The sequence below is a fragment of the Eretmochelys imbricata genome, chromosome 1 (genome assembly GCF_965152235.1).
Source record: "Eretmochelys imbricata isolate rEreImb1 chromosome 1, rEreImb1.hap1, whole genome shotgun sequence".
Classification (NCBI taxonomy): Eukaryota; Metazoa; Chordata; order Testudines; family Cheloniidae; genus Eretmochelys; species Eretmochelys imbricata.
The window spans coordinates 299,189,423-299,205,898 of NC_135572.1; the positions used below are offsets into that span (position 1 = coordinate 299,189,423).

A 16,476-nucleotide genomic window follows, 5' to 3' on the forward strand; every position below is an offset into this window, starting at 1 on the left:
TGCCATTCCAGAGGCTGGAACATAACATGGAGTCCTCAAGCAGTTTCGCATAAATCCCAGTAGCACCCTTTTTTTCAAATACTGTCAACAAAAGGGGCAAAGCTTTTCACCGCTGCCCGTGGACTTCACTGATAACATCTGCCATTCTCATCTTTCATACTTATTTCTGGCAGTAGATTTCTGGTAATCATACACATGGCTTGTAAAATATTCCTTAGTAAAGACTTTTCCATGGAGTATGGACAAATATGGTATTTTATTAAAAAGCAATCTAGGTTATGCTTCATGTCTAGCACTTCTAATAGGAAAATCATTATAATATGACCTTAACATGAAAAGCGCTATACAAAAGACAAGTTATAATATTATGGAATTACAGAAAAGGAATGGGCAACAACAAACAAGTGAAAGGCTACGGTTTTCAACTCTCTCTTTCCTCCATTGGTATTATTTGGTATCCTGTTTTTAAAATTATTTTTAATTTAGTCCACACTGTACATTGTCTTTAGCAGAAGTAGTAAATAGGTGGACCATGGGTGAAATCTGGACCATCAGATGCTTTTGAACAGACCTTGAAATCTTTTCATTTGTTTCTCATTATTAATTTTCTTATTATTTTCTCTGGAGTCTGGACCTTGACTATATCTTGACCAAGAAATTTGGACCTTGACAAAAAATAACTGACTACCCCACCCCCTTAGGCAAAGAATTGTTTAAATTACAAATACTCTGCAAAATAATTTATTCTGCAAAGTTAAAGCATTTTACCTATGCTCTCTCCAAATATGGCTTGAAACAGCCAAGATTTCTTCATAATTGTTGTAAACCAAACTGAAGTTAAAAAGAAGACGACATTAAAACAAATATAGTGTATTAGCATAAACATGAACTTGAGTGTATTAGAACATAAAGAAAGCCATTGAGTCAGACCAAAGCTCCATCTAGCCCAGTATCCAATCTTCCAACAGCGGCCAATGCCAGGTGCCCCAGACGGAATGACCAGAACAGATGATCAAGTGATCCACTCCCTCATTCCCAGCTTCCGGCAAACAGAGGCTAGAGGGACACCATTCCTGCCCATCCTGACCAATAGCCTGTCCTCCATGCATTTATCTAGTTCTTTTTTGAACCTTGTTATAGTCTTGGCCTTCACAACATCCTCGGGAAAAGACTTCCATAGGTTGACTGTGCGTTGTGTGAAGAAATACTTCCTTTTGTTTGTTTTAAACCTGCTGCCTATTAATTTCATTTGGTGACCCCTAGTTCTTGTGTTATGAGGAACAAACAGGAACTTTATATACTTTATCCACACCAGTCATGACTTTATAGACCTCTATCATATCCCCTCCTTAGTCGTCTCTTTTCCAAGCTGAAAAATCCCAATCTCATTAATCTCTCCTCATACAGAAGCTGTTCCATAACCCTAATCATTTTTGTTGCTTTTTTTGAACCTTTTCCAATTCCAATATATTGATGAATTATACCTTTACAAATATGTCGCCAGGCTGGCTGCCAGTGTCCTTTTGCCTCATCAATTACTTGAATTTAAGCATCTTCATACGAATCTACATAGTATAAAAAGCATAGATTTTTAGAACTATTTTTTTTATAACCCTGTGTATACTGATGACTAAAACATTGCAGCACTTATGTAGGAAAGTCAAATGAGTTATTAGACGTCTCAATAAATTTTCATAACCTTGGCAAAGAATGATCAGTTCATGACTTCATATTATATACAAACATATCCCATATTTGGGTAAGCTAACAATATTACCCATGCAAATTGCATATGTATACATCCTCAACTAGGGAGAATTAGGAACAGCAAAATTGGAATAAACGTTGATATTCCAGTTTCTTTCATTTGAATTTACAGGAATACAGAATGAGGGTTTATCACAAATTTTGTATGTATGCGACCATTACGTAGACAACAGAAAATAAATTCAGCAAGTAAAAAGATAAATTCAAGAAGCTTTAATGTGTAACAATTTTACAAATATACACCATTCAAGAACATTACCTAGTACACAAAATAAAATAACTGAAATCTAACGAAGGGTTTTGTTTCATTTATTTTCCTCTACATTTTGAAGTGCACTCAGTTTTTTTCATATAAAGAAAACGAGTTTACTGTACATTATGAATCAATGACATATTGCTGGTACGGTACCAATGATGGTTACAAAAGTCTTACTGCACAGTCTGTCTTAATATGTAATTGATACCAATACACAAACAATATGACCAGATGTCTCGCCATTCTATTCTGCTGTTGTGCAATATCTAAAGATTATTTTTCTTCAGTTGTATACCACTAGTTAATCAATTTTTTAAAAATTAGATTTATGCTGCCTGATAGGTCATTCATTGGATTTTAGAATCAAAATGCTTAGCCTGAATATGTAACAGAAGTTAGTTTATGCAAATTCACTGACTTCACCACACTGAGCCACAGGGAGAATCACCTTTTGAACTTGAGACATTTCACGTTCAACAGCAAAACTGTGTAAATTGTGCAGAGAGCCAGTCACCTGTCCCCCTCCCCTTTATTCTGAGCAAGTACACATGAAGCAACACTGGGATAACAAAGACAAACTATTACAATTGTACTGCTGGAAGTAAAACGGGACTCATGTTTAAAGTGACAACATCCAGTCTTTGTTCTTGCAGGATTTCAAGTTAATATTCCATAATAAATATGAAAACAAAAATATTATTTATGTTCCATGCCCGTGTCAATGGTTAACTTAAATTACTGTATAATTAGGAGAAACTATGGTTAACTAATCTCTTCACTTGTTTCAAGTTCTTAAAAGGCATGTACCTAACTCTCTACAGAATTAATGAGCTGCAGACATGTTAGAGAACTGTGTAATGAACTGTCAGTCAAATATGTATACTAAACCTTAAAGAACTGAATATTGCATATTTTATAATTAAGGCTACAATACAGTCATGGGTATTTTTAGTAAAAGTCATGGACAGGTCACGAGTAATAAACAAAAATTCACAGCCCGTGATCGGTCCATGACTTATACCTATGATTAAATCTTGGGGGGAGGAGAACCAGGGGGCCTGCTGCTCTGTGAAGCACTGCTGCTCTGGCCGGCCAGGAACTGCTACCTGGAGCCGCCAGAGCAGCAGCTGGTGTGGCTGTCCCTGGAGCCACTCCAGCAGCAGCTGGTGTGGCTGTCCCAGGGGGCCACCTGAGCAGCTGACCCCAGAGCCAGCTGCTTTGGCAGCCCTGGGATCAGCCACACTGGCCCCTGCAGAAGTCACAGAGGTCACGGAATCCGAAGTGAGTTTTTTTTTCTGGATGTAAATGGGAACTAGAACTGGGCCATCCAGAGCACATCATAATCTTATGCATATATAGATAATAGTAGCAATTGTGAAGCTAAGTACTTTTACAGCAACACAACCTACTTTCAATTCTGAAGTGCTTATCATTCATAGATCTCAAAGCCCTGCACGGCTAAGGGCTCATCAGGCTGACACAGTTAAGGCACATCAATTTCATAGCCAATGGTTAAGGATACAATTCTGTCACTGGCATCACAGATTCCAGGACTTGCTGGAACCTCTGAGACTTTTTCTGGGACTGGAGCAGAGGCCCCCGGGTCCAGGTCACCCCCTGCTGCAGGCCCAGCAGCAGGGCTAGAGCAGCTGCAGGCCCCGGCAGCCCTCTGTTTGCCCTAGGGTATTTTTAGAAAGAGTCAGGGACAGGTTGCAGGCTTCTGTGAATTTTTGTTTATTGCTTGCGACCTGTCCCTTTTACTAAAAATACCCATGACAGAACCTTAACCTTATCAATGGTATGCAAGGGAATGGTGTGGCCAGCATTACAACTGACCATCTTTGACTGTCCTAACCCAACGCATCATGGGAGGTTACTTACCTGTAACTGGAGGTTCTGCGAGACACGTGATCCCTATTGTATTCCACTGAGGTTACGCGTATGTGCCCGGAGCTGGAGCTTTTCAAAGTACTAGTGTCTGTTGGTCCATCCATGAGCACTTGTATCACCTCGTGGTTTCGCCCAAGTCGATACAGTGCAGGTGGCCCAACCACGACTTCAGTTCCTTCTCCACCACAGATCTACCAGATCTGCAGCAGAGGGGGAGGGTGCAGTTGCAATACAGATAGGGACCACACATCTCAAAGAGCCTCCAGTTTCAAGTAAGTAACCTCCCCTTCTTGTTCTTCGAGTGATGTTCCCTATTGCATTCCACTGAGGGTGATCATCAAGCAGTACCTAGCTAGGAGGAGGGTGCGAGAAAGATGGCGGAACTGCGGAACAGAAGATCTCTGTGCCGAATGAGGCATCTGTTGGGATATGTAAGTGTTAGTAAAGACCTGGGTAACCGCTAGCATGGTATTAGGGAGGAAGGCACAGGCAGGCACTGTCTCCTCACTTAATAGATAAAGTGCTATCCCTCTCCCTTCCCTTCTGCTTGTTAAGGATTGATAAGCGTTGCAGCTGCATAAGAAATGTGGGTGTCTAAAGAATACCCTTTGTGTAAAGAAGTGTTATCTCCCCCGTCCCTTCCTTTCCCAGCTGTAAACAGGAGCGGGTATAATTATATTCAGTATATAGCTATTACTATTCATTATATGGGCGTTCATATTATCAAATAAGGGTTTTGGGGGTGTTGTAAAAAATGTGGGCATTTACATATTAACAAATAAGAGCGTGATGTGATTAACTCAGTGCTTACTCAACAACTGGGTCGAGGGGAACAAGTACTGCAATAAAGAAGCCGATCTACTCAATATGCCTCTGGGTCCTCCTGCTCATTCTCTATCATCATCCATTGCAGAATCATGCACTAGAGCATAATGAGAAGAAAAGGTGTGCACCAAACTCTACCTGCCTGTCTTACATTTGTCTGCAAGGGGCACATTGTGGAGCACGGTGGTAGTTGATGCTTGTGCTTTTGTAAAATGGACCCATATCCCACCTGGTGGAGACTGTCCTGATAATTGATAGCAGAGCCTGATGCACCTTGAGACCCACTTCAAGGCATTCTTGGTGGAGAGGGCCTGCCCTTTAATTCCCTCGACTATGGCAATAAATAATCTAAGAGACGTCCAGAAGGGCTTCATCCTGTGAAAATAAAAGGCCAAGGCCCTAAGGACATTAAGGGAGTGAAGCAGTCATTCCTTATGTGAGGCGTGTGGTTTGGGGAAGAAGGCTGGCAAATGTATGGTTGGCTGAAATGAAAGCGGGAAACCACTTTTGATAAGGCAAAGTTTCTCTGCACTTGTATCTATCAAAGAGTGAAAGGGAGGTTTACCATCATGGCTCCCAGATGGCCAACCCTTTCTGAAGAGAGGATAGCAACCAGCAAAGTGACCTTCATGGAAAGAAGAAAAAGGAAGGAGGCGACCAGGGATTCATTAAAGGACTAGACTGAGGTCTCACTGCAGAGTGATAGGCTGAATGGGCGGGTATTTACATACAAGGCCCTTCCAGAATTGGGCAGTCAAAGGGTGGGTAAAAACCAAATGTCCCTCTACCAGATGGTGGAAAGTGCTCATAGCCACCGCATGCACTCTGATGAAGCTGAGAACAAGTCCTGAGGCTTTCAGATAGAGGAAATAGTCTAAAAGCATCAGGATGGACACAGCTTCAGGGCAAGACCTTTCCGTTTAGGCACATTTCACTTCTGGGTCCGCTAGCTTGGTAGAATCGTTTTGTGAAGTCCTTCCAGCTACTGAAGAGGACATCTCGTACTGCTGACGAATATTCTCATGCTAATGGAGGTGTCCGTCCAAGAACCAAGCGTGAAACATCTGTGGATCAGGGTGTCTGAGTCTGCCATTGTGTTGCGTGAGCAGTTCTGGAAACGTTGGCAAGGGAGTTGAGGATGATTCAACATGCAGAGAACCAGAGGAAATCAGAATTGTCAGGCCAGAATGGAGAGATCAGGATGGCCATCACCCTCTCCCACCGAAGTTTGCGAAGGACGTGTGGCACGAATGGTAGGGGAAGGAAGGCATAGCTGATACCGTCTGACCAGTCGACAACCAGGGCCTTGCCCTGTGAATGGGCACCGAATTCTCCCCTTGAGCGGTACTGAATGCACTTGGGGTCAGTGTGTGATGCAAAGCGCTCCCTGACTGGAGTTCCCCATTGACCAAAAATGCCCACAATTGCCGTATCATGCAGTTCGCCATTTCTGGTTGGTTGCAAAGTTCCTGCTGAGTGCTTTGGCAATCACATTTTGGGTGCCTGGTAGGTAGGACACTGACAAGAGGATACAGTGTGCAATGCACCAATTCCAGAAGTGCACTGCTTCCAAGCACAGTGCTGGGGATCTTGTGCCTCCTTGCTTATTTATGTAGTAAATCGTAGTGGTGTTGTACAAGATGACGAGAATGGATGGACAGTAAAAATGCGTGGCATGACTTGCATACTGCCCAGAATTCCAGGAAGTTGATGTGCATCCTGGCTTCTCGAGCGACCCAAGTTCCTTGTGTCATGCGATCTCCCATGTGGGCTCCCCAGCTGTTATGATGATTTCTCTCAGTGAGGATGGGAGGAAGGGCACTCTGGAGCAGACTTGGAGTGGGTCTTTCCACCATCAGAGAGAGATGACGACTTCCGGGGGGGATAGTGAGAACAGTGTCCAGGTGTTGGTGCATGGGGGAAATAGGCTCTTTGCAGCCACAGTTGTAGACAGCAGAAGCACAGGCAAGCGAAGACCATGACATACATGCACACTGCCATGTGGCCAAGGAAGGAAAGGCAAGTTCTGGCTGAGACTGAGGAGCTGGATGTCACTGAAGCGATCAGATGCAGTAGGCTCTGTCTTTTAGCACATAAGCATGTGCAAAGGTCGAGTTGATGCATGCTCCAGTGAACTCCAGGAACTGTGTAGGGTGCAAAATCAATAGCTAGACATTCACACTCACCCCTAGGGAGAAAAGTAGTAGGAGTTGGGATGTTGATTCCCAAGCTTCCTTTCTGGATCATGCCACCAGCAGCCAGTCATCTAGGTAAGGGAAGACAAGGGACTCCTTGCTATTGGAGGTGAGCCGCTACCACAGAGAAAAAAAACTTTTGTGAAGACTCGTGGAACAGCAGTAAGTATGAACAGGAGGACCCTGTATTGGACGTGTCAAAGACCAGTGAACAATCTGCGGATTGAGTGAATGTTGACATGGAAGTAGGCGTCCTGCATATTGAGAGCCGTAAACCATGTCTTTTTCTAGCAAACTAATGATGGCTGCAAGCATCACCATGAGGAACTTCAGCTTGCAGATGGAACTGTCTCCATCCACTTTCTTCTTGGGCAGCTAGATATATTTGGAATAGAACCACATGCCCTGAAAGGCTGTAGGGATTGCTTTTACTGCTCCTCTCTGCTGCAGGGAGTTCACCTCTAGGGTAAGAGTACTGTCATGAGAGTGAGCCCTGAAACAGGATACGGGCAAGGGATGTGGAGGAGGTAGTGTCAAACTAGATCATACAGCTGTGTCGAACAACATCCAGGACTCACTTGTCTGTTATTGCGCTCCATGCTGGTAGAAAGATTTTAAGATGTCTCCAAAAGGGGATGGTTGGCAAGAGTATTGGGTGCAAAGTAGTTGACGGCTCTCTAGATGCACTCAAATATTACTCATGTGAAAACTGGGTGTGCTGCATGGAGGCCTGCATCAGCAGACCAGGCGAATGAGATCTGTGAACCTTCGGGTGCTTTTGTGGAGATTCTTAGGCACATTGGTGGTGGAACTGGAGAGTTCCACAGTGTTGTGTAGACAGCAAATTTTTCATTTTGGCATATATACGACTATGGATCACAAGGCGGCTCTAGAGTCTCAGTGAATCATCTATCTCCTGATTAAAGAGGTGCAATTCATCAAAAGGGAGGTCCTCAATTGTGTTCTGTACTTCTCCAGGGAAGCCTGGAGGAATGTTGCCAGAATTGTACAGCCATTCTAGCCAATACCAATGCACGCAAGATATCTAGCAGTTGGTGCTGACTCTCCTGAACCTCCTCCAATGGGACCTGAAGAGCATTAGCAGCTCCTGAAATTGAAGATAGTTGTCTGGGGGAGAGGAAGGCATCGACAACACATCTGGTGATGATGAGAGGAAACTCCTCCGGATCCATCAGTATGGTCAGAGCTGGGCTGATTGGCACATTAGGAGCCAGGGTTGGACTCACTGAAAGACAGGGTGGTGATATAGGGGATTCCTCATGGGTTGAGCAAGATGGTTCTGAAGGTGAATACTGGGGCCACGAGCTCCAATAAGGTCAACTTGGTTGATCCTGCTGTTGCTGTAGCAGTGCCCATGGAACCAGTTACCAGTGGCTCCTGGGCTGAGGCAAAGGGGGATACTGCCATGGTGGTGTCAGAACCTTCCAATCCTTTTGGAAGAGAAGCAGCAGACCATGTGTAGTACCTGAATCCTCAGACTCAGAGGAACCAGAGTCCTGAAAGAATGGGGGTGCCAATGAACCAGGGTGTGTTGTAGCAGCATGACCAGAATGCAGCAGATCCAACATAGGAGAGGGGGCCTTTTTAGCAGGCAAATGGAATGGACCATGCGGAGACCTCATCCATTCTAGGACAAACAGATCATGAAGCCCAGGAGCACATCCGAGTCTCCCCAGCGTCAATGGCAGCTAAACCACAGACAGAACCAGGGCCAGCAAGGGGACCTGCCTCAAGGTCAATGAATCATGCTGCGTCAGCAGACCTGATGCAGGAGGGGTGCGTGCTTCAGGAACTGGGACCGGCAGATCCAGTGAACGATGTGTTTTCTTGCCGCTCTTGTGGGCCTTGAAATGTGGCGCTCCCCTGTGGCCAGAATTTGTGGATGGTGTAGCATCTTTCTGGGATCTGGAGGAAGACTTACTGCCATGCTTATGTGCATGCTTCCGTGTTTCATAGCTAGGCCCCAGCGTGGGGTCCATAGAGCTGGTACCAGATTGGGACTCCAAGGTAGGAGGTACACTCCTGGACTACCCAGGATGATATACAGGGAGGGAGCGGGGGAGGTTCCCTGACCAGGATCCAACTGCCGGCCCAGAGTGACCTCCATGATGAACTTCTTAAGGCGTAGGGCCTTGCCTTCCCAGATGCAGGCAGTGATGGAGAGGCAGATACTGCACCTGGACGCAACAGGGGCTTCTCCAAAGCAGTACAGACAGCATTGGTGCTCCTCACTGAGTGAAAACGAGTGAGGGCAGGAAGTGCAGACCTTGAATCCTGGCGTCTTCGGCATAAGCCGGTACTCCAGATACGGGTGCTTGGTGGACAGGGGGTTGGTTTGGCAGGAAATCGCCGAAGCAGCACCTCAAAGTCCTTAATCGTATAAAAATTACTACCAACACTAAACTACAAAAAAAAAAAAAAAAATCAGTAAAATCCTAACTACGTACAAGAATAAAAACAAAGTTTTTCTGGAAAGTCCATCACCAAGGACAAGAGAAAAGCAGAAGCTCAAGCCATGCAGTGGTAAGAAGGAATTGAAGACATGATCAGTCCACCCCACCCTTTATCATCTCAGGCGAAAGCACAATGTGATACAAAGGCACATGCACCAATGGACGCTACTACATCAAAAAGCTCCAGCTCTGGGCTCATGGAGCATGTGCGCAACCCTCAATGGAATACAATAGGGACCATCACTCGAAGAAAAAGGTACCATTTTGCACGTGGGTGAACTGGATGTGGCCTTTCAGTGTGAAATCAAGCAATACTCAAACCCACAACCTTCACTGTAGTTGAACATCTTAACCACTCAGCAATTTCAACTTGCACTATGGAACTGCAAAGTATTACTATAGCATATGCTTGGTCATGAAGGTTTATTTAGGGGTTTTTATTATATCCCCAGCATTTAACAGCTTATACATTTCTAAAGTAAATCCTTCATGGCTGATATTTTCCTTACTCTCAGTTCAAAAGTGAGTGTTTTCCTCTTCTTTTTAATGTTTGAGTCAATTCTTTTAAGTCATTTTGAGGGTGAATTAAGTTATTCTTACACTGAGAAGAGTGAGGGGTTTTTTGCCCACAACTCTAAATGATTTACTATTCTGACTACAGTAGAACAAAAATTGCCAGGTGCTTCCTAAATATAAGTTTCATAATTTTTAAGATGCTACAAGGTTTAATGACTCTCTGTTAAAAAATCTCCACCTCAGTTGTAATCTGAATTTGTCTAGCTTCACTTCAATTTCCAGCCACTGGGTTTTAAACCTTCATCTAAAAAAGAGCCCTTTTTTATCAGATTTCTCCTCCCCACATAAGTATTTATAGACCATCATCAAGTCACCTCTTAACATTCTGTACGTGAAGATAAATAGATTAAGAATATGTCTATTCTACAAGTGCTACATTGGCATGGCTTTAGAATAGACATTTGCTACAGCGAAAGAAAGGGTTCCCCCATCATTGTAGTAAAATCCTTCCCTCAAAAGGCAGTAGTTAAATTGACAGATTAATTCTTCTATCAATCTAACAGGGTCTAGATTCTATACTAGTGTCTAAACAGGGAATTTTTCACATCCCTGAGCAACGTTGCTAGGTTGACCTAAATTTTAGGTCTGTAGACCAGGCCTCAGTTTCAGTAATCTTACTGTAATCCAGGACTCAAATAATTCTTGTAGCTCTTTTCTGGACTCTTTACGAATTGTCAACATCTTTTTTGAAATATGACCACCAGATTGGGACATAATATCCTAGTAATGGTCTCACTAATGCTGTATACATAGACATAAAAAGGTGTTATTACCAATTTGATATTGTACTACTTATAAGGGAATTGCATTTATTTTCTTAGCCACCACACTGGGACCTCAAATTCGGCTGGGTTACCAGCCATGAAACCTAAGTCCTTTTCTTAGTCACTTCTTTCCAAAATACAAGGTGCAATCCCAGCCCATAAACAGCCCAGAATCTAAGATGAGAAAGAACATATGAAGAGGGTGTGGTGGAAAAGCTGTGGGGGGAAAATAGAGAAAACCACTTTTTAAAATAAAGCATCAGTGACTCCCCCTGGCATCCCAGACAGCCAGTATTAGTAGCATACATGGGGGAGAAATGTGAAGGCAAGAATACTGGCCTTACAATCTAGCCCAGGGAAAGCACTCTGTGCATAAAGGAACAGCGTAAGAGAATGTGAAGACATTTCCACGAGCACTGGACATATCTGTGGCTGAGGCTATGTCACTGGAAGAGAAGAGGACAACATGATAAGAATCAGAGTTGGTAAGTAAAGAGAAGATGAGTTGTAAGAGCCTTGCAGGCAAGGACAAGAAACCTGAGCTTGATATGGTGGGAAACAGGAAACCAAGGGAGGGACTTAAGGGGTAAGGATTGGCACCACAACAGGCAAGAAAGATGAATTTCACAGCCATGGTTGTAAACAATGGAGGTGATGCCAAGGAGACCAAGGAACAGGAGATTGTAGTAACCATGATACAAGATGATGAGACAAGAAGTTCCAGTGGTATGGACAGAAAGAAATGGTCAGCTATTATAAATGCTACTGAGTAAAAATTGGCAAGATTTGTACATGGCTTGGATCTGGGGTAGGAATAAATCAAGGATGTATCAAGGTTACAGAGCTGAAAGAAAAGGTGTATGGTTGTGACTTCAATAGTGACATCAGGAGGATGGGAAAAGAGATAGGAAAGATAAGGTAATAAGAAAGGTATTAAAAATGAATATTAACAGTCACTCATAATAAGAATTTCATTAAATGGCAGCACTTTTAAAACTAATAAAAGGAAATACTTTTTAAAAAAAATCTGAAACTCACTGCCACAATATTACTGAGACCAAGAGATCAGAATTTAAATAAAAGGATTAGACACTTGTATGGACTATGAGAATATCTACTATTACAATAGTTATATATTTTTTCAAATGGGGATTTGAAATCTGATGCTTTGGGGCATAAGCCAATCATTAACTGGCAGAGTTAGGAAGAAACTTCCACAAAGGTCAGGTTATTCCCTTTCCAGGGGTTTGAAAGTCTCAGAAATTATGGAAGAAGTTTTAATTCAATTAAGCAATCCCTATTCATTCCAGTTTAATGTTCAGTGAAAGTTTGCAGATGACACAAAAACTGGGGGAGTGTTAAATAATGAAGAGGACAGGTCACTGATCTACATCACTTGGTGAACTAAGCACAAAAACAATATGCATTTTAATATGGCCCATTGTAAATGTATGTATTTGGGAACAAAGAATGTAGGCCATACTTACAGGAGGGGGCCTCTATCCTGGGAAGCAGTGTCACGCTGAAAAAGGCTTTAGGTTTGTGGCAGATAATCAGCTGAACATGAGTTTTTTTCTCCTGTTGATAATAGCTCATCTTAACTAATTAGCCTCTCACAGTTTGTATGGCAACTTCCACCTTCTCTGTATGTATGTGTATATATAGCTCCTCTTATATATTCCATGTTCCATTCTATGCATCCAATGAAGTGGGCTCTAGCCCACGAAAGCTTATGCTCTAACAAATTTGTTAGTCTCTAAGGTGCCACAAGCACTCCTGTTCTTTTTGAGCTCCCAGTGTGATGTTGTGGCCACAAGAGCTAAAGCAATCCTAGGATACATAAATGGCAAACTTGAGAAGGAGTAGCGAGGTTATTTTATCTCTGTATTTGGCACTGGTGGGACCACTGCTGGAGTACTGTGTCCAGTTTTGGTGCCCACAATTCAAGAAGGATGTTGATAAATTGGAAAACGTTCACAGAAGAGCCATGAGAACGATTAAAGGCTAAGAAAACATTCTTTATAGTGATACAATGAAAGAGCTCCATTTATTTAGCTTAACAAAGAGACGGCTAAGGGGTCACTTGATCACAAGCTATAAGTATCTACATGGGGAACAACTACATTCCATATCCAAGTAGGAGGAAGGAGAAAGCTAGGATTCTTACCAGGATGTTATCTTTGGACCTTGTTTGGGAACTCCCTATTTCACATAAGCCTCTGGCTAGTAGGTGTTTTATAAATATGCATGTTCAACCACCATTCTCTATGTGCTAGAAGAGAGAACATGTAAGCCTGTCTTTTCCCTTCAGATGCTCCCAGCTGAGGTATTCACAACTCTAACACCAAAGTCCTAGTGTGTGGGCGGGATGGTCTCACTAATCTACCTCTCGTCCATCATCCACATTTGAAATTCTCTCCCCATCATGATTACTCTAGCACTTTCCTCAAGCAGCAACAGAATTCTGCTGCCCACAAGAGTCCAAATGGCAAAGTTGAAATTAACCAATCTTGTAAATTTCACTATATTGGGAGTAGCAACAAAACTGTCAATAAGTTTTTGTATCTTGGTATTGATATCAATTTCATTTGTACAGTATATCTATTTGGGGAAAAGTATCAGTGTGCTATTTTAAAAATCACCAGGTGACCAATGTGAATCAAGTTTATTAATACGGTACAGGAAAAAGGTTCTATGAGATACCAGTCTCCAAAGAGCAGTCCTGTACAGCCATGTTACATTCACCTTATGCAAAAGGTGTGCTCCCCCAGTCACATCCCTAAAGCCATCTTTTTAAACCCTACTTATTCACCTGTTAAAGGTACTATCTAAGTCACCTGAAACAGAATTTAATTAATTAGAGTTTACCTTGTTTGTTTCTGGTACCATGGTGTACCCTTTATCTTTTCTTCTGAAACTATGTATTCCAGGTCATGATGCACCCTTATCTTTGTTCTGAGCAAATGCATTCCAGGTACTAAGCACCTCCTAGGTTCCTATGGGTAATTCCTGTTACCATGAAGAAATAATCACGTCCTATACTTACAGTTTTCCTAGCTACTCCAGCCAAGGTTTACTTCAGCATAAATTATAAGGACAGCATTATAACAAAGGTACAAGCCAATCTGAGCTACATAACTGCTATACTACCTCTTAATAATATGTATGTTTAAATGCCAGACACATATAACGTGGATAGTATTATTAGCATAATATATAGGTATGCTAGCTAGGATATATCAGTCAACAAGCCCAAGCAGAATAAGTCAAAACAGAACATGGTATGATTTTTTTTCAGCTTCACTTAATTTTGTGTGAATGACTGCTGAAGTCCTGAATTATGATATGATGCTCTCTTCAGACCTATTTTTTTTTTTTGTTTATAACAATAATGCTCCAGAAGCCACTACCCAATCTTTTCTGAATAAGTACTTAGCATGAAGTACTATAAAGGCATACCCCGTTTTGTGAAACCAGGGCTTTGGAGCTGTGCTCCGGCTCCGCTACAGCTCCAGGCAAAAGCCTGCAGCTCCACTGCTCCGCGCTCCAGCTCCGGGCTCCGCTCCAAAGCCCTGTGTGAAACCTTAAAAAATTAGCTCAAATTAGCTTAAAAAGTTCTACCCACTAAGTTTGCCAATTTACCACAATATTACTATTTGAACATTTTATGTCAATTAGAGTTCGTACTCATTTTGTACTTACCCAGCCTCTCACAATAATCAGGCTTTTTTAGAAGTTTGTTTTACAATCATGCTAAATTTCAGATATAGTCCCTGATATTATATGCTGAGGAAAATGCAACAATTTTGACCACACTGTCATCCTAATATCTATCTAAATACATTGAATTTTTTAAACATGTCCAAAAGATGACTTTCCTTAAACTTACTGTCTTATCCTCCTGTTTCTGCAGCCATATTACCGTCACAGTTAAACGAGTTTCTTCCATTTTGAACACTACTAGTTTGAGAGTAATTCTTTGCACTTAACACAAGTACCACTGTGACCAGTAATCTCTCTCAAACGAGAAATTTTTTTTATAACCACCATTTCTCATTTTCAATATTACTACTTTGTTAAATACACTTGGTCCCTTTTTCTAGATGCTTCTACTTTTGCAGAGTTTAAGACCAACTTGTTCTTATGTCAAGAAATGAATATCCACTCCGCACTCCATTTGAATAATGGATCAGAATATATGTATGGCTCTGACACATGCTGCAGTAGCACCACCATTAAATACCATATTTTATAGAATTAGAACAACTCTGAGTGGTGACATATTAAGTCAAAATGATGTAGGTTGTCTACTTTAAGAGATCAAATTTACTTTTACATAAATCCAAATTTTGACACTTCATGGCTAAAGTGGGAGTGTGTGTGTGGGGGGGGGGGGCGGGGTATTAGTCCTCTGGAAGTATCAAGAATTTTTAAAATTGTCTTACTTGTGAGACAGTTTTCAGGGAACCAGAAATTTGAGGATTCTCAGTAACTGAACACCAAGTAAATAAAGGGAGTCACTAGACCTACCTTGTTCTTTATAAGCATGAAGATACCTAGGGCAGTTTGTATGATCTACTGACAATTAACAAGCTGCAACCTAAAGATGCAACACCTCACAAAACACCTTTTTCAACAACAAAAAACAGATTCAGGCTACAACTAAACAGCCCTGTCTGCTGGCATCTTCAGAGGGTTCACTATGGAGTGAGAACAAGAAGCTTGACCCGAGGCCAAGCATAATTGTGGGGAGATTTTTCTGGGTGCTGCACCTGGCAAATATGAAGCCTGTCACTGCCTGAAGGAGAAGGTGGGGCCGTTTCCCTGGTTTCTGTTTGAACAATAAAACAGGGGAGGGATCGGGATCTGCTCATCGTCCTCTTCCCGGGGCCGGCCAAGTGCCCTGCAATACCAGGCCCCTCATTGTCCTGGGCACACGGGACTCGCCCGCCCACCCGGGCCCGTCACCAGAGCCGCAGGAGCGAGCTGCCCAGGGTGGCCCCGTAGGGCCATGCCCGAACCAGAGTTCGGGGACGCAGGAAGAGTCAGCGCCGCCGACTAACGCTGCCACTGCCCAGCCCCCGCCTTCCCGCTGCGCTGCCCTCCCGGGCCCGCGGGCAGTGGGCGCCCCCAGCGGAGGCCGAGTGCGGGGCCGGGCGAGGCCGCCCCGGTTACCACCAGGGAGCCTGTCTCCCAGAGCGGCCCCTCCCTGCCTCTCACAGCCCCGGGGGTGGGCAGCCGCCTGCTCCACTCACCCTAGGGCCCAACGCCAGCGCCACCCCCGCCCCGGCCCGGGCCCTCCCTCACCAGGTGTCGCCCTTGCGCAGGGCGGTTTTGAGCAGCGCCGCTACGTCCGAGCGCTGAGTCTCCAGATCCGCCGCGCCTCCCTCCGCCATCTTCTTCCCCCGGCGGCAGCGGCGGCGGTGGCGGCAGCAGGGGCAGGAGCGGGCCGCGCTGCATGCTGGGAGTGACGCCAACCGGGGAGACGCCCTCCCCTCGCCATCACAACCCGAAAGCGGAGAAAGAGGGGAAACCGCCCGCCAGCTGGCGGCGCGAGAGCCGCTGCTGCCCCCTAGCGGGCGGGAGGACTCTCCGCTCCGCGTATGCCTTTGGGGGCGCTTGCCGCTGGACCCACTTCGGGGACTCCCCCACTGCCTCGGCCTGGCGCTGGCCCCTGCCCCTCGGGGCTCGGGACCTGCTGCCGCCCAGCGCCCCGCCCCTGTGTGGGG

The 16,476-nt window shown here is 43.9% G+C and overlaps 1 protein-coding gene across 14 annotated transcripts in view; it reads right to left on the minus strand.

Annotated features, from left to right (window-relative positions):
- The window catches only part of USP15 (ubiquitin specific peptidase 15), a 140,458-nt gene extending 124,272 nt beyond the window's left edge, over positions 1-16,186 (minus strand). For all 14 annotated transcript variants that reach the window (XR_013347929.1, XR_013347926.1, XR_013347927.1 and 11 more), the window contains exon 1: positions 16,055-16,186. Coding sequence is in view for 10 of the 14 variants with exons in the window: in XM_077833647.1 (XP_077689773.1) it covers positions 16,055-16,143 (89 nt within the window). In the remaining 4 variants the exon portion in view is untranslated. The remainder of the gene's footprint in view (positions 1-16,054) is intronic.
- Positions 16,187-16,476: the final 290 nt, after the last annotated feature.